At 36.2% G+C, this 27,667-nt stretch overlaps 1 protein-coding gene across 1 annotated transcript; it reads left to right on the top strand.

Moving 5' to 3' along the window:
- The first annotated feature begins 1,807 nt into the window (after nucleotides 1–1,807).
- On the top strand, nucleotides 1,808–27,667 carry LOC127636792 (exportin-7). Its single transcript, XM_052117527.1, has 28 exons — nucleotides 1,808–1,856; nucleotides 8,628–8,774; nucleotides 8,963–9,056; nucleotides 9,626–9,792; nucleotides 10,685–10,750; nucleotides 10,873–10,977; nucleotides 11,129–11,294; nucleotides 11,933–12,006; nucleotides 12,144–12,263; nucleotides 13,548–13,694; nucleotides 13,894–14,066; nucleotides 14,525–14,718; nucleotides 14,802–14,907; nucleotides 16,573–16,708; nucleotides 17,753–17,826; nucleotides 17,900–17,983; nucleotides 18,127–18,187; nucleotides 18,288–18,396; nucleotides 18,967–19,073; nucleotides 19,234–19,322; nucleotides 19,519–19,626; nucleotides 19,712–19,794; nucleotides 19,900–20,114; nucleotides 22,794–22,932; nucleotides 23,108–23,268; nucleotides 24,041–24,139; nucleotides 24,263–24,390; nucleotides 26,353–27,667. Exons 1-28 carry the CDS (start codon nucleotides 1,839–1,841, stop codon nucleotides 26,444–26,446), a joined length of 3,264 nt encoding a protein of 1,087 aa, XP_051973487.1. The 5' UTR covers nucleotides 1,808–1,838; the 3' UTR covers nucleotides 26,447–27,667.

Here is a 27,667-nt window from a genome sequence, read left to right as displayed (position 1 = left end):
ATAAAGGTTTATGTAAACAGGTCAACAGAAGCTGACAAGTTGAAGAAACCACTTTATGGCTTGTTTGTCTGTTTCTGTTTTGAAAGGCAGGGCATTGTCTCCAGTTGGTAAGTTCCTCAATGGTAGTTGCAAAACTGGTGACAGGCTGAAAGTAAGTGAGTCAAAGTGCTATAAAACCTTTACAGTAACAAAGAATATGAACTCAAGGTGGAAACACATATCATCCTTTCCCTGACTCAACGCTGTCTTTCACTTCATTGAACACTTAAAATGTCCATCCATCCATCCATCCATCCATCCATCCATCCATCCATCCATCCATCCATCCATCCATCTATCTATCTATCTATCTATCTATCTATCTGTCTGTCTGTCTGTCTGTCTGTCTGTCTGTCTGTCTGTCATCTGTTTGTCTATTTATGCATCCATCGTCTGTCTCTCTGTCTATCTATTTATCCATCCTAAACTACATTTTCTGTTAATTTTAAATCATAATTATTTATGATGTTTTTTCATTTTTCATAAATTTTCTAGAGTAATTATGTAGATCATTAATATGACTGTAGAAAATATTGCTTGTGGATTAGTTTTAATTGATTTATCATTAACTGTAAATTCACTCTTAAGATAAACAAAAGTGTCACAAACCATAGTGAGAACTACGGAGAAAAATAAAAATTATGGCTTCATTAAATATGCATTTCCATGAATGTTCAATTTAATTATTATTTATTCAAGGTGGCTAAGAGGCAGGGTACCAAATGCCATTTATATTGGGCTTTTATTTTGAAATCCATATGTCACAACACAAAGATGGGTTTCATGTCAACAGATGTTGAATATTCTGAGTTGTGCAATACAGAACCCATTTCTCATGTTTTGGAATTGCTTAACTGTAAAGGAAGTCTCCCAATATGTATATAGAAAAACTAATTGCAGAATCTCCTTTTAAGTTATTATTATTATGTCCCATGGATAGTAAGTGATGTCAAGCTTTCTTTTGTAATATATGTTTCAATTATGAATGGAAGTTCAAGAGTTGAATTTTTTATTTATTGGTTTATATACAAAACTGCAAAATGATTTAATGTCTATAGAAAAGTATAGCAGTGAGAACTGTTGAAATGATTTATTAGTATAATTTGTAAACTGTATTATTTTTATTTGATTTATCTGACGGTTGTTTTAATCTACGTGCATTTTGTATTCAATAATGTACATGTCCAATGTGCATGTTGTCAATAATAATAATAATGATGATTGGAAAAACTAACAACAAATCCATGTACATTATGACACTAAATTAATGAGCATCATTGATGTCAAAAATAATTATGATGTTGGTTCATATACCAAAAATGGCAATATTAAAGACCTATACAGAAGTATGTATTAAGGTATTGGCAAAATGCAAACATTAAAACTGATAACAAATTATATCATGCCCTTGAACATATAGCAGCAATGTCGGTCATATGTTTTCAAGAGCATCACATTTTAAAGCAGGTAGGACGAGGTGTTCAAATAGACACACATAAGCCTCTTTAAAAAGTGTATTGGAATTATTTCTCAACTTCAGTACAAGTCAATCATATTGTATTATTGGAATCATACATCCACGTGACCTCTAATATCTGAATTCGCCGTTTCACTTTAAGAGACATGTAAACAAAGGCTAGTTTCGGCGGTAGATGCATCTGAAATGGTATTCTCGAAGCATTGAGCGCCCATCTGACTTTATTACTGCATGCGCAAATTGCGTAACTGTTCCAGTGATTGTGGACCGATGCGCGCATGCTCGTTGTCAGGGGGAGTGAGAGGAGCATGAATGGAGCAAAATGGCGGATCATGTGCAGGTAAGTAAATTATTTTGTTTTGCTAATATTAAATTAATGGGTTTTTTTATCCAGTGCAGTCTTATGATACGTTCTCGGGCTTATTTTGGCTATGCGTTTTTTGTATTTTAAATGTATGCGTCGCGCGGCGGGAGACACTGACCCGCATGCTTTATTGGATGCGATTACCAAGTGTTGACTTGTGGCCTGTCATTATGTTGATTTTTAACTATCTGGTAGAGGATACGATACAACTTTGCAGCATGGATGAACGTTGTTTTAAACAAGATTCAAAAGACTGTATTTTTAAGCAGCACATATTAACGGCAGAACCAGATATATCGTTTATATTCTGCAGCATGTAACTCTATAGCGACAGTCATGTTTTGCATTGTAAACAAGCCATCATCCCTCATCCAGTCGCTGGCAATGCAATGAATGCACTGGCCTTAGACATACGTGACAGTGATTCGTATTCAGCTAGCAAATCATCTCAATAAGTCCTCCAGCACATTTACATTCAGTTATCTGTCATCTCTGTAAGCAAATGTGTTCTGTTTCACCGCTCTGCACCTCCTCGCGCTGTTAGCCTCTAGCTCGCGTGCTAACTCACGAGATTCTCCCGCGCGCCACCTCGCCAAACCAAAAGCCCAAACAGAAATCGCTTTCACGTTAAAATTATATAATACCTTAACATCTCGCATTGCCTATACATTTCCCTTTTTAATTATGATTTTAATATTTATTTTGAGTGTTGCTGTTAAATTACTCTGAATAACTGCCATAAGTACATGAAGTAATATAATGGGTAGTAATGAATCGAACCAGAAATAAATCGTGGACTTTTAAAAAAATATATATATTAAATATGTAATTTTGTTTATGAACCTATTTGATCGTGTATGTCTGTATTTATCATTTAATTTAATTACTTATTTAAACGAATGATGTCTACTGTGAGGCTGCGCACCTTAAATTTAAATCCGATCTAAATTAATTAGCCACTGTTGTTATTGCTTGTGATTAATTAGACCAACTTGGCAACCTCGTTTCGGACATAATGGACAGAAAAAGTGCATTAAACGAACTGTGTTTTGCTTCCTCTCATTCTCTCGCATCATCAATAGTTGCTCTTGACAGCTTCAATATGGCGGTGTCTTGAAAACGTATTGATCTGCCTACCTAGACAGCATTTTGGGCACCATAGGTGTTAAACACTGCACTTGTTTTTCAGGCACATTATCTTGTAAAAAAAAAAGCTGTCCATGACAATGTCAGGGCATGTCATTTGGAGGCAACGGTCATGCAGGTCTTGGGGTTAAACACTTATTGTTGTATAACTGTTTATTCCCTGTGTGTGTGTTGGATGTTGCTGGTGTTAACCTGACTCTCATATGCAGAGGCAACTGTAAACATGAGCTTTCCAGTGTTGTTGTCAAGCTTCCTGTTACCTACTAGGTGGTAAAGAAACCATTCCATTTGCGGTAATAGAATATTAAAACCATCTGCGCATCAGACACAGCCCTCTGTCTTCAAAGACATTTCAGTGGCAGCGATTGCATCTTGGACCAGAGAGTTGATATGACTCAGACTCATTTTTAGTAGAGGCTTGACAACTTCAACTGTTGCTTTGTGAAAGATGGCCCTACTGAATTTGAGTACAATATTTGGGGGCAGAAAGCATATAAATGGTGCATTTCAGCCATTAACTGGTGGGATCGAAGTAGGCATAACCATATTATATGTTGATAATGACATTAGTTCTAGTAAAACCCATGCATGGCGTCTTCATCTTGGGTTCTTCAAATTGGATTCCTCTTATCTCGCCAGCGCAGTTCCTTGCAAATACAACTTTCATGTTATCTGTTAGGATGCAAAATGCATTATATCTCTTTTTCCTTGTATCTTTTGGGGTCCTCCCTGTTCTTTTTGGGGCTCTTGATCCAGTTATCAACAGGCTGCATCAAGCGTGGGCATGAAATACAAACTTCAAGTTGCTAATTTTTCCAGATTGTGCTTTTAAAAGTTAGCCTGTACTAACTATTGCAATAAGAAATTTTGAAATAGCACAATTGCTAACATTTTTGTACATTAACACTAACGTTGAAGCTCTGCTTTTGTTGCGGTTGCTGTTTTTTCTGCTGATTCTGATTTTGTTTAGTTATGCTTCACAAGGGAATAAAAGGCTGTTTACAGTCAAAGGCTTGTTGCTGCATAACTCAAGTTTGGTCTTTGCTTGCCTTTCTTTGTATTACCAATTTTATCACTAGCATTTTCACCAATAACCGTTTAGTCTTCCGTATTCAAAACAGGTATTCTGTAAGTGGCCTGGTACAGTAACTTCAAAATATATGTGGAATTTTTCAAAATGTGCATGTAAAGAATGTACTAATGTGTTTTATAGAATATTATTTTCTGTTTTTGTGGACTTTTAAATAGAAGTTATTTAAGTTATGTATTTTTATTTATTTATTTATTTTTTTCCTTTTTTAGGGCCGATACCAATAATGATTATTAGTAATCAAGGAGACCGATGACCAATATTTGGGGCCGTTATACATTCCAGTAAAAATGTACATATTAAATCAACAGTCAAAACGTTTCTTAAAAACCGGGCAAGAATGAGGACATCGTGGCCCAAAGACAACCAAAGTAGTGGATATGGGGGATCTTCTACCGTTTATATACATAGGAAAATTACTGTATGGGGGTTCAGGGGTATCTCCTGAGAGAAAATGTATGTAAAAGACTTGAAACGTTTTTATATTTTCCTTCTACCAAAAACAAACAATATATACATCTTAATATTGCAGTTTTAATACTGTTTGCTGTCGTTAAATATAAAGGTGCTGACTATCAAATAATGGAACTATTTTTGATCATAAGCAGAGAACTCGTAATTTCAAAGTTTTGGTTGTCTATCTTGACATCCATGCCAGAGATGTTGTTATCTCTGATTAATTTTCACAAAATATATTATCAATGGGCTTGAAAAATGTTGATTAATAACACAAATTTTAGATGGGGAAAAAAGTAGTTTCTAGTCTAAAGGCGCTTTGGAACCAATTGTCTATTCACAAACCTTGCTTAGCTGAACCGTTGGAGTCACATCAGACACATTAAATTGTTTCTGCTTCATTTTCTGCAGTGTATTTTAGCAAACAGTTCCGGTATCCATCTATATTGCTGCTCACTCTTCTTTTTTTTTTTTTTTCTGCTATGGTCTACTGTTGTTAAAATAACCATGTATGCAGCTCTACAATGTGGCGCTTCATGTCACGGGCCGGTGTAGAGGGACAATGAGTGAGGAGCGCAAAAAGGCATTAATGAAGCGTGTTCGGTGCTAGAGAAACATAATTAAGGATATAGCGCGGAAAGATTAGTGCTCTCTACACCCTGGAGTGCTTGTGGTTTACACCGCTCCATTGTTTTGTTGCGCTGCTAACCTAAAGTGTAGAAACGGTGAGATGGGCAACCGTTGTCATGATATCTCATGGTTCGGATGGAACAAATCCGAGGTCAGGACCCGGACTTCAGTATCTGAATTCTTACCTTTGAAATAGGGGTGGGCGATCTTCCCAAAAAATCATATCACGATCCATGATCTGAATTGCAATCTTCCCTATTTTGAGATTTACTATAGAGAATATGCAGACTGGAACAATTCTATGGATTTATCTATAGGGCTGGGCGATATGGCAAAAAATATTATCACAATATTCTTTTTCATATCATTCAATATCGATATTGAATCACATTTGCACATTTTTGGGAATTTCCAAAAAAAAGAAGAGAAAACAAAATCTTAAAAAGTCTAAATAGTCTTTATGCATGGGGGCCCAGACACAGAAAATGCAGTGGTGTCTGAGGGATCTTCTATGAGTTTATCAATTGAGTGCATTTGGATATGAATGGTATAAGATGATCTGTTCATTTTGAATCATAATGACAGTGTATATATATATATATATATATATATATATATATATATATATATATATTATTTTTACATAAAAATTATTTTCATATTTCTTTACATAGAGACATCCAAGTATGAGGGCATAAAAGCCCTTGTGAATGAGGAATGATACTGTATGGTGGTGGTTCAGGGGTATCTCCAGAGAGAAACTTTTGAAAATGTAGAAGTCTGAATGGACCATTTTTTCCTATTTTCATTAAAGTGAGAGACTAGGCTACAAACTAGTAATTATTTTGTATTTCATCCTTGTCAGAGATGATGAAATCTGATCTAATTTCACAAAATTAGAACTGAAATCTATTTGTTTGTATAAGGGTTGGAACATACTGATTAATAAACATTTACATTTAGTAATAAAAAAACGTTATGGTCTAAAGGCTCTCTGGAAATACGCACCTCTTGTTTACGCACATGTGGGGAAAAGAGGATGCGGGTGCTGCCTGGGACAGGGCATCAGTGAAGCGTGTTTCAGTGCTAGAGAAAAATATTCAAGAATACAGTGCAGAAAGATCAGATATGATGTAACCAGCAATGTTGTTTTTTTTCGCGCTGCTCACTAGAGACGATGAGATGGCATAACCGTCGCCATGATATCTTGCAGTCAAGATTGAATCAATCTGGGGTCTGGAACGCGGTGACCTGCGTAGCGGGTGCAATAGCAACTTCATACAGTCTGAGGCTGCTGTCAATATTACAATCCACCTCGCGAGCTTGACGCTCGGCTTCCATAGGAAGGAATTGAAAGCATTCGCTCAGCACGCGCCAGTGGAAACATACAACAAGAAAGCCAAACTGCTAGTGTTTTTTGCTGCACGCATGTCTAGATGTAGAACACAGGCTAAATATAAAAATTACTCAAAAGCTTATTGTCGATATCATGGAGTTTTTTTATCGCGATAAATATTGATATTGTTTTATCGCCCAGCCCTAAATGTATCTATTTGTACAATTTAAAACACAACGTTGAATTAAAGAATCAACTTTATTTGAAATATTAAGGTTGTAATCAGCAGTCAATATTTGTACAATTTAAAACACAACGTTGAATTAAAGAATCAACTTTATTTGAAATATTAAGGTTGTAATCAGCAGTCAATATATAAACATTAAATAACACACAATTTTAAAGTACTCAGATATTACAGTAATACAATATAAACAACACAAAGGTGTGCACTTTTCACATTCTGTAAAATAAACATTCTGTTACAACTTCAAGTGGCAATCAGCAGCCAATAGATTATATTATATAAAATAAATCCACAGATTTGAATGGCACCATATCTTTAGCAAAGTAGAAGGTGACCGCCTCTGTCACCTCTTTACATCGTTTGCTGCTTTTGTTGTATTTTTTCGACTGCTCTAATGTGTCTTCCAGTGATAACTGTTTATATTTCGGGACCTTGTGAGATACAGATGAGTGGGGTTTTACCGACATGAGTGGGGTTTTACCGACCTGAGTGAAACACTCTCGGCATGTTCCTTCGGATGCTTCCTTTTCAGGTGGTTGAAAAGATTTGTTGTATTACCTCCGGAAGAGCCAACCGTTACCCAACAAAGTTCACATATAACTATACTCTGAGACATGTCTGACGGTGCATAGCCAAACCACTGCCACACAACTGATTTTGAGTCTTTTTTCGGCACCAGCTCCTCATCCCTCATGCTGCTAGTTCATTTTGAATTTTTTTTTTAATACGTCACCACGCATGAAAGACGCATGATAGAGACATGTGGTATAATTTGGCCAATCAGCACAGCCATCTAATAGGCAGTCATTGTTTTAGTTTTAACATTATTATGAGGACATAAAAGTAGATCGTGGACATCTTAAAGAACGATCACGATATAAAATCGCCAGATCGCCCAACTCTACTTTGAAAATGGCTTGTCCTCTCGGTGATGCATCTTTCTTGCTGCTTTCCTCTTTCCCACCTCTCCCCCACAAATACCGAATACAGTGTTGATTGGTCATTTACTCATGACATATAACCCTATTACTGCATATTATGAATTAGCCAAAACATGACGACATCAAAACACCCATTTTCAGTCTGACCCTTTATACCTTATAATGGCAGCACAGCTTTTAAACGACTTAATGATAGCACAGCAATAACAATTACATTATTTTGTGGCAAAACAACTACATTTGTGGCTCAATATGTATTATATTAGAGATATAAGAGAACTTGTGTAAGATGAAATGCATCAAAAGGGAATACATTATAAACACAATCCACAAAAGATCTGAGTTTTTTTTTTTAAAGGGGGTGCAAGGCAGACATGCGGCAACATGAATTGTTTTACGAGAACTGGAATGAGAACAAAATTTCTGTTTTTAAGCCTTTTTGTGCAAATAAATTGTACGTCCTCACTTCTGGTTCAGTATTTGTTTCCTCAAGTGTTTAAAGTTGGTGGTCAAAACAGCTTTCTGTGCTTTAGCGCCACCGGTTGTACTGATTTTGGAAACTGCAGCGGCTCCTGACACGTGATCCAAAGCTCATATTTTTTTGGTCAGGACATCTCATTGCTGGGAAAATAAAAATCAGCACACTCACTGTAATAAAAAAAATAAAAAAACATTGCTTTGTCAGTATGCGAATGTTCGCCTCTAGTATGAATGGCTTCATAGGAATCCATTGTATTTATTTCAAATGTTAATCACGGCTAGAAATTGCATTTGATGTGCGAAGGCCTTTAGTGTGTTCTTCGAAAATGGGTAAGAACTGGAAATTTGTTGCTTTGTCTCCACAAATATCCACTGTATGTTATTTTGCTTGCACTAAACTCATGTGGGTCTCTTTTCTTAGAGCCTAGCCCAGCTAGAGATCCTGTGCAAGCAGCTATATGAGACCACAGACACCACCACGCGTCTGCAGGCGGAGAAAGCCCTGGTGGAGTTTACCAACAGTCCGGACTGCCTGAGTAAATGCCAGCTGTTGTTGGAGAGAGGAAGTGTAAGAATTAACCCTTTTGGGAACTGTGAAGAACAAGATATCTGGAATGATCTGTCATCAATGTTCACAAAAATCCCTGTTCTTCCTCCATTTGTTTGAGTTCAGCAACTACTTGAAATGGAACTATGCTTCCATTGTCCTGCAGTGCAAATTGCTAACCTGACACTGTGTTTGTGGAATCTTTACAGTCCTCGTACTCTCAGTTGTTGGCTGCGACTTGTCTCTCTAAGTTGGTATCGCGTACAAGCAACCCACTTCCCCTGGAGCAACGCATTGACATTCGTAAGTTTAAAAGATAGACAGGGACTTAAACTTGATCTTGAGTTTTAGCAGTTTTAACTTATTTAAAAGAATAGTACATCACAAAATTTTAATTCTGTCATCATTTACTCACCCTTATGTTGTGCCAAACTAATCTGACTTTCTTTATTATGAAGAACACAAAAAACGGCCTCTCATGAACGTGCAAGAGACATCAAGATTCTCGCTGAAAAATGACTTAAATTTCAGATTGTTTTCACCTAAATCTTTTGGATGCCTTCAGAAGACTGAATATAGCGCAGGAGTCACATGGACCACTATTATGATACTTTTGGGTCCTGTTTTTTTAGTTTTAAAGTGAGGCACAATCCACTGCTGTTATATTGAAGAAAGAACCGTGATATTCATGAAAACATCTCTTTTTGTGTTGTGCATAATAAAGCAAGTCATACAGGTTTGGTCCACAATCTCATGTTTTATTGGATTGTGCTGGTTTTAATTCCTCCAGGAAATTGTTTTATTTTGCTGATACTTTAAAAAAAAAAAAAAAATGTTATAAAGTCTGGCCTAATTGTGATACATTTTCACAGGAAATTATGTTCTTAATTATCTGGCAACCCGGCCAAAGCTTGCTGCCTTTGTGACACAAGCCCTGATCCAGCTCTATGCCAGAATCACCAAGCTTGGCTGGTTTGACTGCCAAAAGGAAGATTACATCTTCAGGAATGTCATTGTCGATGTGACAAGATTCCTGCAGGTAAGATCACTTATTAAGTGTTCTTTAAAGAAAATAATATACTTAAGTACATTAATTACTTCTTCTGAAAATGTTTTCTTGCTTTGTCCTGTTGCATTTATAATCTAGGAAGAGATGCCAAATAAGGCATTATATGTCCAAAAAAGAAAATGGACTGAAAATCTTGGTAGACTATTTTAAAACACATTCACATAAATATTAACTTATTCACGTACAATGATCAAGGTTCAATTGGATTTAACGGTAACTACAACTGATGCTGGATGATATTTTGCCAGATAAAGAGACTGCATATACAGTTGATGAGACACATATTTGCTGTATGATATATTTGATGCAATTTTCATAAATTGCTCAAATTTCTGGAAGACATTGAATGTTGCATTCAATGTCTTCCAGAAATTTGAGCCATTTATGCATGTAGGTGCCAATTCAGTCTGCAATTTCCTTTTTGTTCTCGCACAATGTGGTACATAATACAAATGCCCTTTTGGCATTTACATTTCAGTGTACAACAAAGTACAATGCCTGCAAAATTTCAAATGCAATGTCCATTGTTTTTAAACTCTCAATCACCAGAAGCAATATACATTGTATGTCATTTGTGCGTTTTGATGTATTCCTATGCACTTTTTGTGGGCTAAATGTGGTTTTAATATCCAAAAGATAAATATAGATAAAATCATCTTTAATTTTCAGTTTCAAACAAAACTTTTTTTGAAAGTATAAGTTTTTCATACTCTTTTTCAAGAGTATGAAAAAAACATTTCATACTCTTGAGGTATTTGTTCATGTTTGAATGCCTAAGGACAAAATTTGTTATCGAATATTAAGTTTGACTATTTTACTGAAGTTACTTGGAAGTATTGAAACTGCTACTATTCTGTTTCAGGATAGTGTTGAACATTGCATCATAGGAGTCACAATTCTTTCCCAGTTAACCAGTGAGATTAACCAAGTAAGTTTTTAAAAAAAATTCAGTGAGACTTTCACCTTCTCTCCCAAAAGGAGTTTTACAAATGTACAAAGACACTTAAAAATGGATAACAGATTTCTTAAACTCTCCTTTTGTTTCTCCAGGCAGATTCAACACATCCGCTTACAAAACACAGGAAGATTGCCTCGTCATTTCGAGATTCCTCTTTATTTGACATCTTTACTCTTTCCTGCAACCTCCTCAAGCAGGTGGGAATTATGCTCAATGGAGACTCCTCATAGAGCATTCAGAAAAGCTGTAGTAGGCCTATATTCTGGTTCTTGACTGCTCAACCAGCTTGCAACATTTTATAAAGGGCTCAGATGTGTTCAGTGACTGTATTCTTCTGTATGTTTACAGGCATCTGGAAAGAACTTGAATCTAAATGATGAGAGCCAGCATGGGCTGCTCATGCAGCTACTTAAACTGGCCCACAATTGCCTCAACTTTGATTTCATCGGTACATCCACCGATGAGTCATCAGACGATCTGTGCACTGTCCAGATCCCCACCAGCTGGAGATCAGGTGAGCTTAGTGAATTATTTATGTGAATGAACAGTTAATGAATGGTGTTTTTTTTACTTAGGTCTCATGTTTTGTTACTGTGCCCTGAAATATCTGGGGAATTTTAAGATTTTGATCAGATCAAAGCATTGTAAAGTCATGAAAATTTGTATCTTAAAGGATTAGTTCACCCAAAAAATACAATTCTCTAATTTACTCATCCTCATGCCATCCCAGATGTGTATAACTTTCTTCTGCAGAACACAAACAAAGATTTTTAGAAGAATATCTCAGGTGAGTAGTTCTATAAGTAACATATTTTGTGTTCCATTGAAGAAAATAATCTTTGGAACAACAAAAGAGTAAATTAAGACAGATTTTCCATTTTTGGGTGAACTAAACCTTTAATTCCAAATGTTGGCACCTGACATACAAATGGAAATATAATCATCATCATCTTTTTTTCAATCCTTATCGAATAATCATGAACAACTGGAAAGATCATGAAAAAGTATTAGTCAAAAAGTGTGGGAACCCTGAAGTATTGAAATAGTAGGCCTGTTATTTATTTTGAAGGACATGGATACAAAAAGCTTGTGAAAGTTGTTCATGTTTTGTGCTTATTAATCATACTTGGCTTTTTTTTCTCTCATTTGCAGCCTTTTTGGATTCCTCAACATTGCAGCTGTTTTTTGATTTGTATCATTCCATCCCTCCCTCACTGTCTCCCTTGGTGAGTGCAAGATAAACAGCCTAATGTGCACGTCAAGATAAACAACACCATTCAAGCGTCACAGATATTGTTTGACACTTCTCTAGTGGTGTGAGCTGTTCAGTGTTAAATGTGCTGCTCATTTGTTTTTCCTTCAGGTTTTGTCTTGTCTAGTCCAAATAGCATCCGTCAGGAGGTCTCTCTTCAACAATGCAGAGAGAGCAAAGTTCCTCTCCCATTTAGTTGATGGTGTGAAGAGAATATTGGAGAACCCTCAAGTATGTTTACTTGTTAAGTGCCTTTTTAAGATACATAAAAAATATTAGTAAGAAAAACCCTTAAACATTGTAACATACTGCTCAATATATCAGTAACATGGAAATTAGCCCTTGAGTTTAGGTGTTTTTTTTTTTCTTTATATGTGGGGGAATCTCACAAAGAATTGTTCAAGTCATATTTCACCCCAGAAAAGGAAAATAAGCAATATTGATATAACTTTATAATAAAGTTATTTTTTTCCCCTTTTTTATATTAATGCATTAACCCCCCCTTCTTATTAGTATAGTTAACAATGAATAATGTTTTTACAGCACTTATTAATCTTGGTTAATGCTAATTTAAATTTATACAATTTTAAAATTCAAAGTTGTATATTTTAACATTAGTTTATGCATTATAAATTAACATGAACTAACAAGAACACAATTTTAATTAGTTCATGTTAATTTATAATGCATAAACTAATGTTAAAATATACAACTTTGAATTTTAAAATTGTATAAATTAAAATTAGCATTAACCAAGATTAATTATTGCTCAAAAGGATTGTTCATTTGATATTTGTAGTAAGTCATAAAGTTAAATAATGTTAACACATACAACCTTATTCTAAAATATTACTATAACATTTATAAGAAGCAGAAATATAAATATTAAAGAAACATGGAGAAAATAAAGCCTATTTTAAACCATTAAGATGTTTGGCATTGACATTATTTTCATGACAATTACAATACTTCACAATTTAAATATGCCATTATTTTTTCGTGCATTACAGTAAATCGAAGGAGACTTTTCCTATTATAGTCCTGAGGTCGGGGTGAAGGTTCATGCACATGCTTGATGTTTACAATGCAAAACATTGTAATGGTCCTATAAAGGCTTATTTCCCTTTATGTAAAATATATTTTTTTATATATATATGAACTGGCATGTTTCTGACAATGTTCGTGAGTAACACTTTTCAATAAAGGTATACTCTTTAACATTATTTAATGCATTAGGTTTCAATGAACAGTGAGTTTTTACAGCATTTATTAATCTTTGTTAATGTTTATTTATCTAAATACTGTTGTGCATTGTTCATGTTGGTTCATAATGTATTAACTAATGTTAATATTTACACTTTTTAATGCTAAAATGTATTGTTAGTTTATAACTATTTTATTACCTCATTTTAACAAATACAACCTTGTTAAGTGTTACTGTTTTTGAAAGATTGACATCTGAGGTTATTTAGGTAAAAGCATTTATGTTGTTTATATCCTGATTTGGTTTTATAGAGTTTGTCGGACCCAAACAACTACCATGAGTTCTGCCGACTGCTGGCGCGACTCAAGAGTAACTATCAGCTGGGAGAGCTTGTTAAAGTAGAGAACTACCCCGAGGTCATAAGATTGATTGCTAACTTCACCGTAACTAGTCTGCAGGTGAGTCAAACTTTTCATGCTAAACACAGAACTGACTTCTTTTCTGTTTTGTATTCAGTCATGTTTGCAATTGTTACAGAAGCTAAAACCAACCAGTTGCCAATTACTTGTCAAGTTGCTGCTGAAATGTAAATAAACTGAAAATGATATAAAAATGGGCTCTGTAAAGACTGATGATAATAACTTTGATGTGTCACAGCACTGGGAGTTTGCCCCCAACAGTGTGCACTATCTGCTGAGTTTGTGGCAGCGACTGGCAGCCTCTGTCCCCTATGTTAAGGCAACAGAGCCCCACATGCTAGAGACCTACACGCCCGAGGTGACCAAGGCCTACATCACCTCTCGCCTAGAGTCCGTGCACATCATTTTGAGGTAGAGTGAGTTCTTAAATAGAGATCAAATTTCAGGAGTTGACTTGCAATGCAGCTTGTAGTATATGCATAAATATACATTAAACCACACCAATCCAATGCAACCATTAAAGAATAAAACATTTTCAAGCAGTTTTTGCCAACAAAACTTGTCTCACAAAGTGTGATGCCGAATTTGCTGAAGAAATTAATAATGTTGGAAAAAAAAGAAAATGGCGATCAATGCACACTAATTTTCTAGACTCAAGCTGAATGACAAAGAGATGCATTTGTTGCATTTTATAACCTTTGGAATATTTGGACTTGGTGAATAGGTTTTAGCAATTGGTTTGGTGTAAATTTATGTAATAGATTGAGAACATCTCAACTAAAACTTTAACGGAATGTACTAAAGACGGGGACAATTGGTACCTGTGGTATTGGCAGATGTTATATTAACGTTATGTCTGGTCTACATAGGGATGGTCTTGAAGACCCCTTGGATGATGCCGGCTTAGTGCAACAACAGTTAGATCAGCTTTCCACTATCGGGCGATGCGAGTATGAGAAGACTTGTGCCCTCCTGGTCCAGCTCTTTGATCAGTCCGCCCAGTCCTACCAGGAGCTGCTGCAGTCCACCAACTCCAGCACGATGGACATTGCAGTGCAGGAGGGTGAGCATAAAGCACATCTTCAGAGTCCTCACCTATCAGAATGCACAAATTCTGATAGTATACTTGTGTTATTTTTTGTCCAGGTCGTTTGACATGGCTGGTGTACATCATTGGTGCAGTAATTGGAGGAAGAGTGTCCTTTGCCAGCACAGATGAGCAGGATGCCATGGATGGAGAGCTTGTATGTCGGTGAGGAATCATCTGGACACACTGGCTTGTTGTTATGCTTCAAATATGAAACATTTTGTGATTAATCAGATAGTTCTGACCAGAGCATGTGAGCGGAGCGTGAGCGTAGCGGGGAGCGGAGCGGCAATACTTCCTCCTGAGCGGAGAGCGCCTTTCTGAAGATTCCGCTCCGTCCGCTCAGCGCCGCTCGCTCTACCCGGAATGCCCTATTGTGATTTGCTAGTTCGAGAATCGGTGAATTAGCTAAAGCAATAGTGGGTTGGTTATGGAGTTCAAATATTGTTTTAAGGAAGTTGCGAGCCTTATGCATAAATGCACAGTAAAAATCACAGTTAAGAACGAGCAGGGAGGAGAAATTGAAAGGGAGTGTGGAGAGACTGTGAGAGTTAGCAAAGATTTATATTGGAATCTAAAGCGTCACATTGCCAGAAAGCAGGAGGATGTGCTATGCAAACATGGTAGTGCAGCAAAAAGTGAGCTATAGCCTATACCATTCGAAAATAAATTAATAGATAAACTTTAGAACGCGCGTTTCTTTTACTAATGCCAGTAAATCATCCAGGTGTGCTTTGATAAGATGTTGTTAAGTGCATTTCACCTGTGTGTGCTTTTATGAGCATTATAGTCCATACGTGTTTTGTGAAGTTCTACATGCATTTCATCTTGTTTGTGCGTTTTAATATGCCTGTTTTGCAACTGCAGTTATGTTCACGGAAATAAAATAACGAAAATCAAATATACCTTTTCAGTTATTGCATTTAATAGGCAAGTTTGCCAAAGGGCTAGACATGTTTTTTAATTAAGTTAATTTAATGCATTTAAATGACTAAAAAGAACAGACTTTTATTCAGAATCACCACGAAATAACTTCTATTTACAATCCTTGCTACTGTAATTTATACATGTATTCCAGATATTCATTACAAAGTACAAACAGAAAGCAAGTAGCCAACAGAGACATTTTATGTCTGAGCGGGATTTGTTTTACCGGTGAGCGTGAGCGATTCATCAGTGGAGCGTTCGCTTGGGACGCGAGCGACTGAGTGGAGCGCACGCGCATGGAGCGGAATATTGAGCTGAGCGTCACACCGCTCCGCTTCGCTCACATGCTCTAGTTCTGACTCAACCCATGGTAAAAAATAATCAATATACACTGGCGGCCAAAAGTTTGGAATTATGTACGGAATTTGCTGTTTCGGAAGGAAATTGTTACTTTAATTCACCAAAGTGTCATTCAACTGATCACAAAGTATTTTCAGTCAGTTTTGATCAAATCTATGGCTAAATCCATCTAGGCCCCATTTCCAGCAGCCATCACTCCAACACCTTATCCTTGAGTAATCATGCTAATTTTGTAATAGAACTTGCCATTATATCAAACACCGTTGAGAGCTAGTTGGTTCATTAAAAGATGCTTAACATTGTCTTTGTGTTTGTTTTTGGGTTGCCAAAATATGCTATATACTGGCATGTTTTAAGGTCAATATTAGGTCAAAAATGGCAAATAAAAGAAACGGCTTTCTCTAGAAACTAATCAGTCAATCATTGTTTTGTTTTAGTCCAACTGAAATACATTTTTAAAGTACCTGTAAACTTACTGATTCTAAAGCACAGCCTCTTGTGACTTATTGCTGTAATGTACATTTTGTATTTCATAATTTTCAGAGTCTTGCAGTTGATGAATCTCACCGATTCGCGGCTGGCCCAAGCAGGAAATGAGAAGCTCGATTTAGCCATGCTCAGTTTCTTTGAACAGTTTCGCAAAATCTACATCGGTGACCAGGTGCAAAAATCATCAAAGGTAATTAGAGCTAGTGCATTTGTTTGTTTTGTCTGTTTTTCTATATGCATGAGCACAAACTTCAAGATTTTGAAAGCTTGAATGCCTCCTTTACGTGTTTGTTTGGACAGCAAATCAAAAACAAAAAAGTCATCTAGCAGTGAATTAATTATTGATCTCTTAAGCGTTTACAGTATTTTACCTTTTGAACTCTCTGAATGTTTGTCCATTTTGATGGTGTTGCATCTGGGCTTTGAAAAGAGACAGCTGACTCTGCAGTTGACTCAGACTGTATGCTTTGTTGTCCTTAAATGCTTTGTTTTTTCTTATTAAGACTTTTTTTTTTTTTTTTATGGACATGTAAGCTGAAAATAAACCGTTTATGTCGGAGATGAAAGCATATTGTCTCAACTAAGCTGCAGTTTTTTTCCTTTCGCTCAGTTTCCAAACTGTGAACAGCGAAGATAAGCGATGTAGAAAAACATTTTAGTGAAGTAGAAAGACATATTAAAACTGCTCTTAAAAAAAATTATTAATTCTGAGCCATCCCCATTTTCTCAACAAAATCTATTGTCATTATGGATTTGGGTCACCACCTTTTTGAATTATTTTATTGGTTGGTTGCTTCTCTTGGCCATGTTCCTCTTGAATTAGATGTGATAAACCAATGTACTGTGCTGGCCGAATTGGTCGACATTTGGCCAGTTTGAGATAATTTGTGTTGGCCAATAAAAATGCCCACTTGGCTGATTAACAGAATTTGACGTTCCCATTTGTGTCCGTTTCAAAATGTACCAACAGTGTTGTTAATGAATATTGAAATTGTATAAAAAGTGTTCACTCACAAAATGTTGTTTAGTAATGTATTTGTACTAGTATGTCTTTGTAATATACAAGTCAGAATTTAATCGGCTAGCCTATACCTCTAGATATTAGTATCAGCATTAGCTGTTAAAAAACAATATTGGTCAACTACTAATTTAGAATCCTTTTTTCATAAGTTTAGCAGGTAACAAGCATAACCTGCTAAAGTATACAAGATAACAATGTTATTTTGATCCCCAGTTGTATCGAAGACTATCGGAGGTTCTTGGCCTAAATGATGAGACCATGGTACTCAGTGTTTTCATTGGAAAAATGTGAGTATATGTTGGTTCATGATATGTACAATATTATTAATAATAATAACTAATAAGTAATGTGTTGATGCAGAATCACCAACCTGAAGTACTGGGGACAGTGTGAACCAATCACATCTAAGACACTACAGCTTCTCAACGACCTCTCTATTGGATATCCTTATCTACATAACGTTTGATAATATCAGCCTTGTGGTTTAAACTGATTAACCTCCATTTCATGCAAGCATATAGAATGGTGTGAGATGTTGTGACAGTGAATACTGTCTTGTGTGTTTCCTTAACCTCTTTTCTTACATACAGCAGTGTTAGAAAACTAGTAAAACTCAGCGCTGTTCAATTCATGCTAAACAACCATACAGTAAGTCACCATCCTGAGCTTTCCCCTTTTAGAACCGTCATTTCTTTTGTCAGTTAATACTTTAACAAACTTTTGATTTCTCATTTCTTTCATGTGACAGAGTGAGCACTTTTCTTTCCTGGGTGTGAACAATCAGGCCAACCTCAGTGACATGAGGTGTCGCACCACTTTCTACACAGCCCTGGGAAGACTTCTTATGGTTGATTTGGGTAAGAGTGTACCTTTTAAAGTTATAAATACAGTGGGCTTTCTTAATATCAAGTTCAATTCACATTGTTTATTGTAACTACTATGTAACAAAACAATAAAAGGGTAATTTCATACATGTCTTTTTAATAATTTTTCCCTAATGTCAGGGTTGTCATTCCCTAATGTCATTAACATGTGTAAATTATAAATCTCAGCCACTCGTTTCTAACATTGGTTTCCTTTAGAAGGATATGCAGAGCTGTAGGTGCTACACACAATCATAAAGAGTTTGTGAACTTTCACACATTTTATTCAAATTGTACTTGTGTTAGTTTAGTTGATGTGGTAACCTGGGAAGTCATATGATAATGTATTAATCTGTCTGGCATTAGAACGTTTTTGCAACATAGTTTCAATCAGTGCAATTAGCTTTGGACTGGAAAGAAAGTTTTGGGTTCTGGAAGTTACTGTATTTTGTAGTACATCAAGCTGTTTTGTATAAAAAGAACATTCTCATGATGTGACCCCTTTTAATATATTAAGCATATCAATTATAAGAACACTGTTATGCTCTGTCATGTCTTTGACAGGAGAGGATGAGGACCAGTTTGAGCAGTTCATGCTTCCTCTCACTGCAGCGTTTGAGGCCATCGCTCAGATGTTCAGCACCAACACCTTCAATGAACAAGAAGCAAAAGTGAGATATGATATTCTTAATTGTACAACATCACCTCAAAATTCCATGCAGCATTTCTGAAATATTCTTTTGTTTACCATTCAAAACTGTCCTTCATGATGTGCCCAGTATTTACTTGTGATGATCTTTGAGAATTGTTTTTTTCTCTCTTTCCATTCAGAGGACTTTAGTAGGACTGGTGAGAGATTTGAGGGGAATTGCCTTTGCTTTCAATGCCAAGACCAGCTTTATGATGCTATTTGACTGGATGTATCCATTACAGCTTGTTTGCATTATGCTCTTTTTATTAATTAGGCTCTTCGTTTTTAACTCATTTTTTTTTTATTTATTTAAAAGTTGTGAATAAAATGATACAAATATAGATTTCTCAAAGCCAAATTGCCTTTTTAGATTGTGATGGGATGCTAATTTCAAAATCTTCCTTAACTGACATGTCTCTGCACAGTTACCCATCTTATATTCCCATCTTACAAAGGGCGATAGAGCTCTGGTACCATATACCGGCCTGCACTACACCGGTCCTCAAACTCATGGCTGAGCTCGTCCACAACAGGTACAAAATCTGTAGTACATGCACTACCACCATCTTCAAGCAATGCATGTGTTGTGGCTCATAAGAGGGTTTTTTCATCATTTAGGTCACAGAGATTACAATTTGATGTGTCATCACCAAATGGCATCCTGCTGTTTAGGGAGACGAGCAAGATGATAACAACATATGGTACATTTTCTCCTTCTGACCTTGTCTTGTGTTTCTTTTACCTTTGCAAAGCAAAAGTTATACAAATTTTTAGATGATATCATATTATATTTTCTTCACTTCAAGGGAATCGGATCCTGACGCTAGGTGAGGTGCCAAAAGATCAGGTGTACGCTTTGAAACTGAAGGGAATCTCCATATGTTTCTCCATGCTTAAAGCCGTACTAAGTGGCAACTATGTCAACTTTGGCGTCTTCCGACTGTATGGTGATGATGCATTGGACAACTCTCTGCAGACATTTATAAAGCTGCTTTTGTCCATCCCTCACAGTGACCTTTTGGTGAGATCTGTTACTTCTAGCATACTGAACCAAGCTCTGTGGCATAAAACATATTCATGATTAGGGCTGGGTATCAAATTCGATACATTTTATGCACCGACCGAATTGCCTAAACAATCGAGTATTGAAAAATCTCTTGTCGTTTGGTACCAAATTTCGATACCTAAGGGGTATGTCAGTAATAAGCATGTAGCATGCTAGATGTGCCCAAATCTAAAAGTGCTGGTGATTGGCTGTGTTTAGGCATCAAGGAAAAACAGTAGTATCAGAAAATGGTTTGAGTTCCAGGGCTGAGAAAGAACGTTATCAGTAACATTGCGAACACTGTTCTACATTACAGAGAAATACTAAACCGTAATAATGAGCCTTTATAATATCATTTTTACAAGCGCACACGGGAAGCGAGCCACAGCAGTAATGATTCTAAATGTGTCGGAAAAAACAGCAAGAGACTGTCTGAACATTTTGTTCATTTATAGAGAAATGCACATTCTGGTTGAGCAAACTGGACGATGATCCCTGGATCAATGATGGTCAGAGTGATCACCAACAGCTGATGCCTTTGACGATGTCATGGCAATATTTGGCTTGTTTTTCCCATGTATTCAAATATTATTATTATTATTTATTATCAAATTAATATTACAAATAATTTGCCTGTAGACACAGACACGTGTTTGAAGAAACACTCTTTATTATATTATTAAGTACAGATGACAGAAAAGCCGTATATGGGCATATATGATGCGCTGATACAGAGGCGCAGCATGCGGTCTCATAGAACACGCGCATCTAAGAATCTCACTCTTTGTTTCTGCCTTCAAATTTTTTGTTTTTATGAGTGCTGAAAATGACCTCAGACATCTCAGTTCAGGAGGTGCTTTTGAGTTCAGTTCACTTTATATCCACAGAACAGCAGCCTGTAAAATAATACAAACTATATCAAATAATACAAAATGTAGAAATAATTAAAAAAGTGATTTATCATCATTATTATTATTTTTACATTTATAATTGTTTTTATGTCTTCATTTGTACAAGTAATTTTCCACCTGCATGTTTAGACAGATACTTGCCTGACAGTAAATGGAAAGGTGTGTGTGTGTGTGTGTGTGTGTGTGTGTGTGTGTGTGTGTGTGTGTGTGTGTGTGTGTGTGTGTGTGTGTGTGTGTGTGTGTGTATATATTATATATATGTGCTTTTTCGTTTAGTTTGGAGTGCAATTAGAATTTAGAAATTTGTTTTTGATTTTAAGTTTTTCGTTTTTTTTTAAATACATTTTCAATGCAAAATCAATAAAGCAAGAATATTCACTAATCCCTAAGCCCTGATGTTTCCGATGTAATTGGATATATATATATTGTGAAGGAGGGAAAAAAACTAATTTATTCACACACATATATTTTCCTGGATAACGAAATACCGACGGGTGGAGAATGCACGGATGAAGCTTCTTTGCCAGAGAGATGTTCAGAACTGTTGTAAAGCCATCTTTCAAAAAGTTAAACAACACAGTTTAAATGCACTTATTTTTTTCCAGTTTCATTTGAACTTTTAGTTAAAATAAATAAAAAATAAAGTTCAAAGTTTTAAATCAAGGTGTTTCGCTTTATTGTGGAAGCTTAACCCTAACTATGTTTACCGAAAATGATCCCATAGTACCATCTAGCGTCCAACCAGCGTCCAACCAGCGGTAATACTGGTGTTCGTAATTTTCTTTTTTTTTTTTTTTCTTTTTTACCAAAGTATCGAAAAAAGTATCGTTTAGGAACCGGTATCGGAAGTCAAGATATCCGTATCGATATCAAAAACATTTGCAGCGACACCCAGCCCTATTCATAATGAAACATTCAAGTCACTTCGAAATTTGTATGTTTACAAGATGAACATATGTGAACAACACCACAGTATATTGTTGTTATTGTGAAGCTGTACAACTCTTTCAATGTGTTATTATTAAGTATTTGTATCTTTTGGATTTACATCCAAAACTTCACATGCACAGAACAGAACAGCACTTGATTTTGTCTGCCACAGATGCATTGCAAGAGATGTGAAGAATGCAAGCTGCTCTCTGAAGGCAATTTATTTTGAGGCTAGCAGAAATGCATAATAACGTTGTGTCATAAGTGTGGCTGGGAACATGTAAAGATGTAAATTATACACCATCAGTAGTGGATAATTTCCTCGATTTAGGTTTTGCGTGTTCATGTCAGTAGCAAACCGTTCCAAATTTCACATGAACCATTCCCAAGACCACCTTTTTAAGCAGACTTGGTTGCGATATGGAGGTGTGCATCTTATTTAGAAAAACAACATTTCCAGCTACAAAATTTGCATAACTTTTAGCATCAAATGACCCGGGTGTGCACTAAAAGTGATAGTGCGAAAACACCCTTAATAACGTAATTAGCTTCTGAGTTGTTAGTAGGTAAAAAGTGGGAAAAATATTTGACATGGTCAAACACGGCCATTTAGTTCCAACCAAAATCGCTTGAACGCACATTACGTTGCAAATTACTGCTTCTGAACTCCTAAGTAGAGGGCATGAAGGTAACATTACTCTCTGTATTCAACTATGGCAGCTCATACAAATGTAAATTCAGCTCTTCTTTACAGGATTACAAGTATCAGTAATAATTTGGATTGGTTGATTTTGGTTGGTGGTTGTTCTTGCAGGACTATCCAAAGCTTAGTCAGTCTTACTACTCGCTTCTGGAGGTGCTAACCCAAGACCATATGAACTTCATTGCCAGTCTGGAGCCTCATGTGGTCATGTACATCCTGTCTTCAATATCAGAGGGCCTCACAGCACTTGGTAAGCAGAATTGCCTCAATGTGACTGCCATCACAAACGTTGCACTTCATTTTTTTTTCCCTTCCCTCAGATGTTCCTTACATGGGTGATGGCTGTTTAAGTTGTCAGGCCTAAGGCATAAAGCTGAAGTCCTCTTTTAGTCATGTGGTGTTTGAATTATTCCATTCTCTCACAGACACAATGGTTTGCACTGGTTGCTGCTCCAGCCTGGACCACATAGTAACTTATCTATTTAAGCAGCTGTCACGCAGCACTAAGAAAAGAGCAGCACCCATGGCCCAGGAGAGCGATCGCTTCCTTCACATAATGCAGCAGCACCCTGAGATGATTCAACAGGTGAGCTCCATCTGCAGCTTTCTTAGGCTTTTAAAGCTAGCAGTGCCAATTAAGTTCTGAAATGCACATTTCTTGTTAGTATGAAATAAATGTTTAGATCATAAAAGCATAAATTGTTGTTCCACATGCAGTTATTAAGGTGAGTGCACGTGCATGTTTATGTGGTTTAAGAGGACAATGTTTTTGGTTACAAACTGGTAATTGCAAAGGTATTATGCTATAAATATGGTTTATGAGGACATTTCTAGTGTCCCCATAATTTAAATAGCTTAAAAAATATATATAAAATTGTTTTATTGAAAATGTAAAAATGCAGAACGTTTTCTGTAAGGTTAGGGGATAGAATCTGTAGTTTGTACAGTATAAAAATAATTATGTCAATGGAAAGTCCTCATAATGATAGGTAGACCAACTTGCGTGCATGTGTTTTAATATTGTCTGTATATGTTCATTTCTGGCCTATTTTTCTTTCAAAGTCTTCAGATTTTAAGATTGCAGCTTGTCTTATACTCATTTTCAGTTTTTGTAAATCACGAAGGATTTCATACCTTTTTAGCAGGTCAATGCATTTTATTATTGAAATGATCTATTCGATTTTTATATATATAATTTATCCCCTTTTCTCCCAATTTGGAATGCCCAATTCCCACTACTTAGTAGGTCATTTGTTTATTATAAAAAAAAAAATCTTTATCTGTCATATGTTTTTACATTTTTAAAATGTGTTACCGCTATTTAATCTGACAGAATTCTTGTCAATCTTACTTTCCAGATGCTGTCCACAGTGTTGAATATCATTATTTTTGAAGATTGTAGGAATCAGTGGTCAATGTCACGGCCACTGCTTGGCTTAATTCTACTCAATGAGAAGGTGTGATGCTCTTATATATAAAGAGTAAATCTCAAACTATCAAGTCATTGGGGTCAGTTGAATGAGAGGCCTCGTCATTCTTTTGAGCACTACTTTAACAGAACATTGTGTTTGTACATACAGTATTTTGCAGACTTGAGGAACAGCATTGTGAACAGCCAGCCACCAGAAAAGCAGCAAGCCATGCACTTATGCTTTGAAAATCTCATGGAAGGCATAGAGCGCAACTTACTCACAAAAAACAGGGACAGGTAATTTTTTTTGTTCTTTTGAGATTTCCAACCTGTTTCGCAATTAAGCGATCAAAATCTTTCATGGATGCAGAATTGGAATGTACTCTGATTTCTATGGAATAGATCATGATAAAGCATATTTAGTAGTACAGTACATGCTAAGGCAAGTTTACCAATATTACTATTTTAACAAATCCCTAACCTAAACATTAAACTTTATATTATTGTATAGCTTGCCCCACACTGTCTATGCTACAGGCATGAATGATAAATAATGCGGCTTGATGGTAGGTGTACGATTACTTTTTTATTAGGATGTCTTGAAACCATTTTTTGGAGACAGAGTACGAGTATCGATACTTTCTATTCGGTATTAGCCGATATTATGTTTATTGTTAAAAAATTTGTAGTGTTGCAGTTTTCAAAAAACAATGCTGTGAGATTTGAGGAGAGCATGTTTATTTGGTTTCAGCAACTAAACTTTTTAACTCTCACATGTTTAACTAGCTTCTAAAGCACAAGAAATGTGATCTATAAAAACTACCACTAGAAATGAAATATGTGTCTTCAATGCTTAAATTATTAAACCACATACAATAAATAATATGAAGTATGAATATATTCCATATCAAATCTTAATTACAGCCGTTTCGATTAAAATATATTATTTACTGCATTCAAAATAAATGCATAGACATAATTTTCACAGGATTACATTTTTATTCATTTATCATTTCACAAACAGTAGTCCATGTTCTGCAGTGGTGGAGACGGGATCTGTTCCTTCCGTTATATCATATATGATTATCTTTAATCGTTAGATCATATTTGACCTCGTATCTGTCACAGCGACAACACTTTGGAAATTAAAACTGTTGTTTGCAATCAGTTTGTGTGATTTCTTCAGAAAAATTTTCATATCCACCAACAGCTGCTGAGGGTAAATTGTGTCTAATAGAGCAGACGTGGTAACCGTGAAGGTGACCTGTGAATTATCATAATTTATGTAAAATCTGTGTTTTTCCTGATGCAATGATCTGGTGGATATTTAAAGAAGCCCTAATCTCCAATAATCTGTGGAATACACTTTGTGGGCAGTTTCAGTGCAGTTTGAGCAAAGCGCCAATAGACAGCAGTTATTTTCTGGGCAACCAAAAGAACCAGGAATGGGCAGGGCAGGGCGAGCATTTGTTTGTAAACATTAACTTAATCTATAGAAAGAGTTGAACCAATGTTTTTTGAAATCGTACCTTTTATGTACGTTTGGATAGTGCCTCATAAAGGGCAAAGGGCGTATATCAGTGATGCACAGATATTTTTACCAGAAAGTTCTCGCGACCCAGTAGTAATGCTTCCTTGGCCCAGTTCTGGTTTGCGACCTGGGGGTTGGGGACCTCTGATCGACTACACACAAGTGCACTATGCTCCTGTTTTCAGTGTATGAGCGTCCGGTTTTACAAATTCAATTCGAAGTGTACAGCATATGCAGATTGTATGTTTATTTAATTACATTGCAGCCTTTGTGGTTTAATAATCACAGAAACATTTTAATTTGTTCACTGAATTTTTACATTTAATTACATTTTACATTTTGACAATCAGACTGTATTGGTTTTTGATATCAGTGCATTTTGACAAGTATAAGTATGTGAGTGCAGTACCAGGACATCCCTACTTTTCTAAGTAATCAGACTTGTGATTTTCACCCATACATTAATGGTGGGTCCCAACCTATATCTAGGGACCATATTATCATAGAGACTTTGAAATGGGCTCTTTTGACTTGGGCTAGTATGCACCACCCTTGCAAAATTGCACAACATACCAGCAACACACTGGCAACCATTCCTAACACCCTATCATTGTAATGCGACTTGCGCAGGAACAGGCACCTCACATTTTCTTTAGGTAATTAAAATAATCTAGTTTTTGTTTGTTTTTGTTGTTCCAGCAAACTCAGATTTATATCTCTGCTTGCAGGTTTACACAGAATCTTTCAGTATTTAGAAGAGAAGTCAATGACTCCATGAAGAATTCCACGTATGGGGTAAACAGCAACGATATGATGAGCTGACATTCCATTGAGCAGCAGGCCCTGCCCATGTGGCCCGGCCCCACCCTGTACTCCCACCCTCCCTTGGCCCGGATGCTGGGGGACCACCACTGCGCAAGCCTGCACCTCCCGCTTCCCAGTCCCTAAATAATCCCCACCACGAACTCTCCCCTCACACCTTTCCTTTTCCTCTCCCTCCCATCCCCTTTTTATATATATATACAAATATAAATATATACATATTTTAAAGCCAGTTTCTAGCGGTCATTATCTTGTCATTTGAGGCTCAAAGTCCAAAGAGAGAGAAAGAGGGTAATGATCGGGAATGGTAGGGAATGGGTTTGGGACGGTACTAGTGTGGACTCAAGTGGGCAGAGCACGTCCGTCGCGCTCAGAGGGATGAGGGGATGTGGGCATAGTTTGTGTGCGTGTGCGCGTGAGAGTGTCCGTGGGAGGAAGGGTTTTGGATGAGCTGGTATACATAGTGCTCTGCTTTTGCCTGCCTTGTATAGAAACACATAGAAAAAAAAAAAAAAGTGTACATTTTTTTTCATAACATTTTCAACAATGTTTATAATGATTACAATTTAAGACAAATAATGAGTGTGATTGAAAACTTTTTACAGTCTAGTAATTTAGTGCAACTGTTCTGAAGTGTGGGTTTGTCTGTTTGGAAAGAATCATTTATATCTGGGTGACATGTGGGATTATGGCATGAGTGGTGGGATTGATGGGTGGGCGGGGCAGGGTGGATCACATGTTGTACATTTTCTTTCATTTGAAACTATAGATCAAAAATGGGAGCACAGAGGACTTTGTAAATACACTATACCCTCAGATGTTCTTGAGCAGTAATGTCTACAAGAGGTTCAAATGGATTCCAGTGGCCTTGTTTAAAGGAATGATCTAGGTTCAATAAAAGTAAAGTGCAATTGACAGAATTTGTGACATTATGTTGATTATCACAAGAAAATAATGTATATTTGCCCCCTCATTATTAAAAAAAAAAAAAAAGCTGTTTCAGTAAGGCACTTAGGCAAGATGTAAACATTGCTTACTAACCATATCTGTGTAAAGTTATACCCAATACCAGGATTACAGGGTTTTGTTGTCATGACAAAAAAGTTGTATATTGGATATAAGTTTACACAGATAAGGTCTTATCATAAGTACAAAAACATGTATAATATTTGCCTCTTGTGGCTATTCTTTTCAAACAGTGTATTTTAGCGTTTCTCAACT

This window comes from Xyrauchen texanus, chromosome 44 (genome assembly GCF_025860055.1).
Source record: "Xyrauchen texanus isolate HMW12.3.18 chromosome 44, RBS_HiC_50CHRs, whole genome shotgun sequence".
NCBI lineage: Eukaryota > Metazoa > Chordata > Actinopteri > Cypriniformes > Catostomidae > Xyrauchen > Xyrauchen texanus.
Note: the sequence above shows the minus strand (reverse complement) of the source record. Positions and strands in the feature narration are given on the sequence as shown.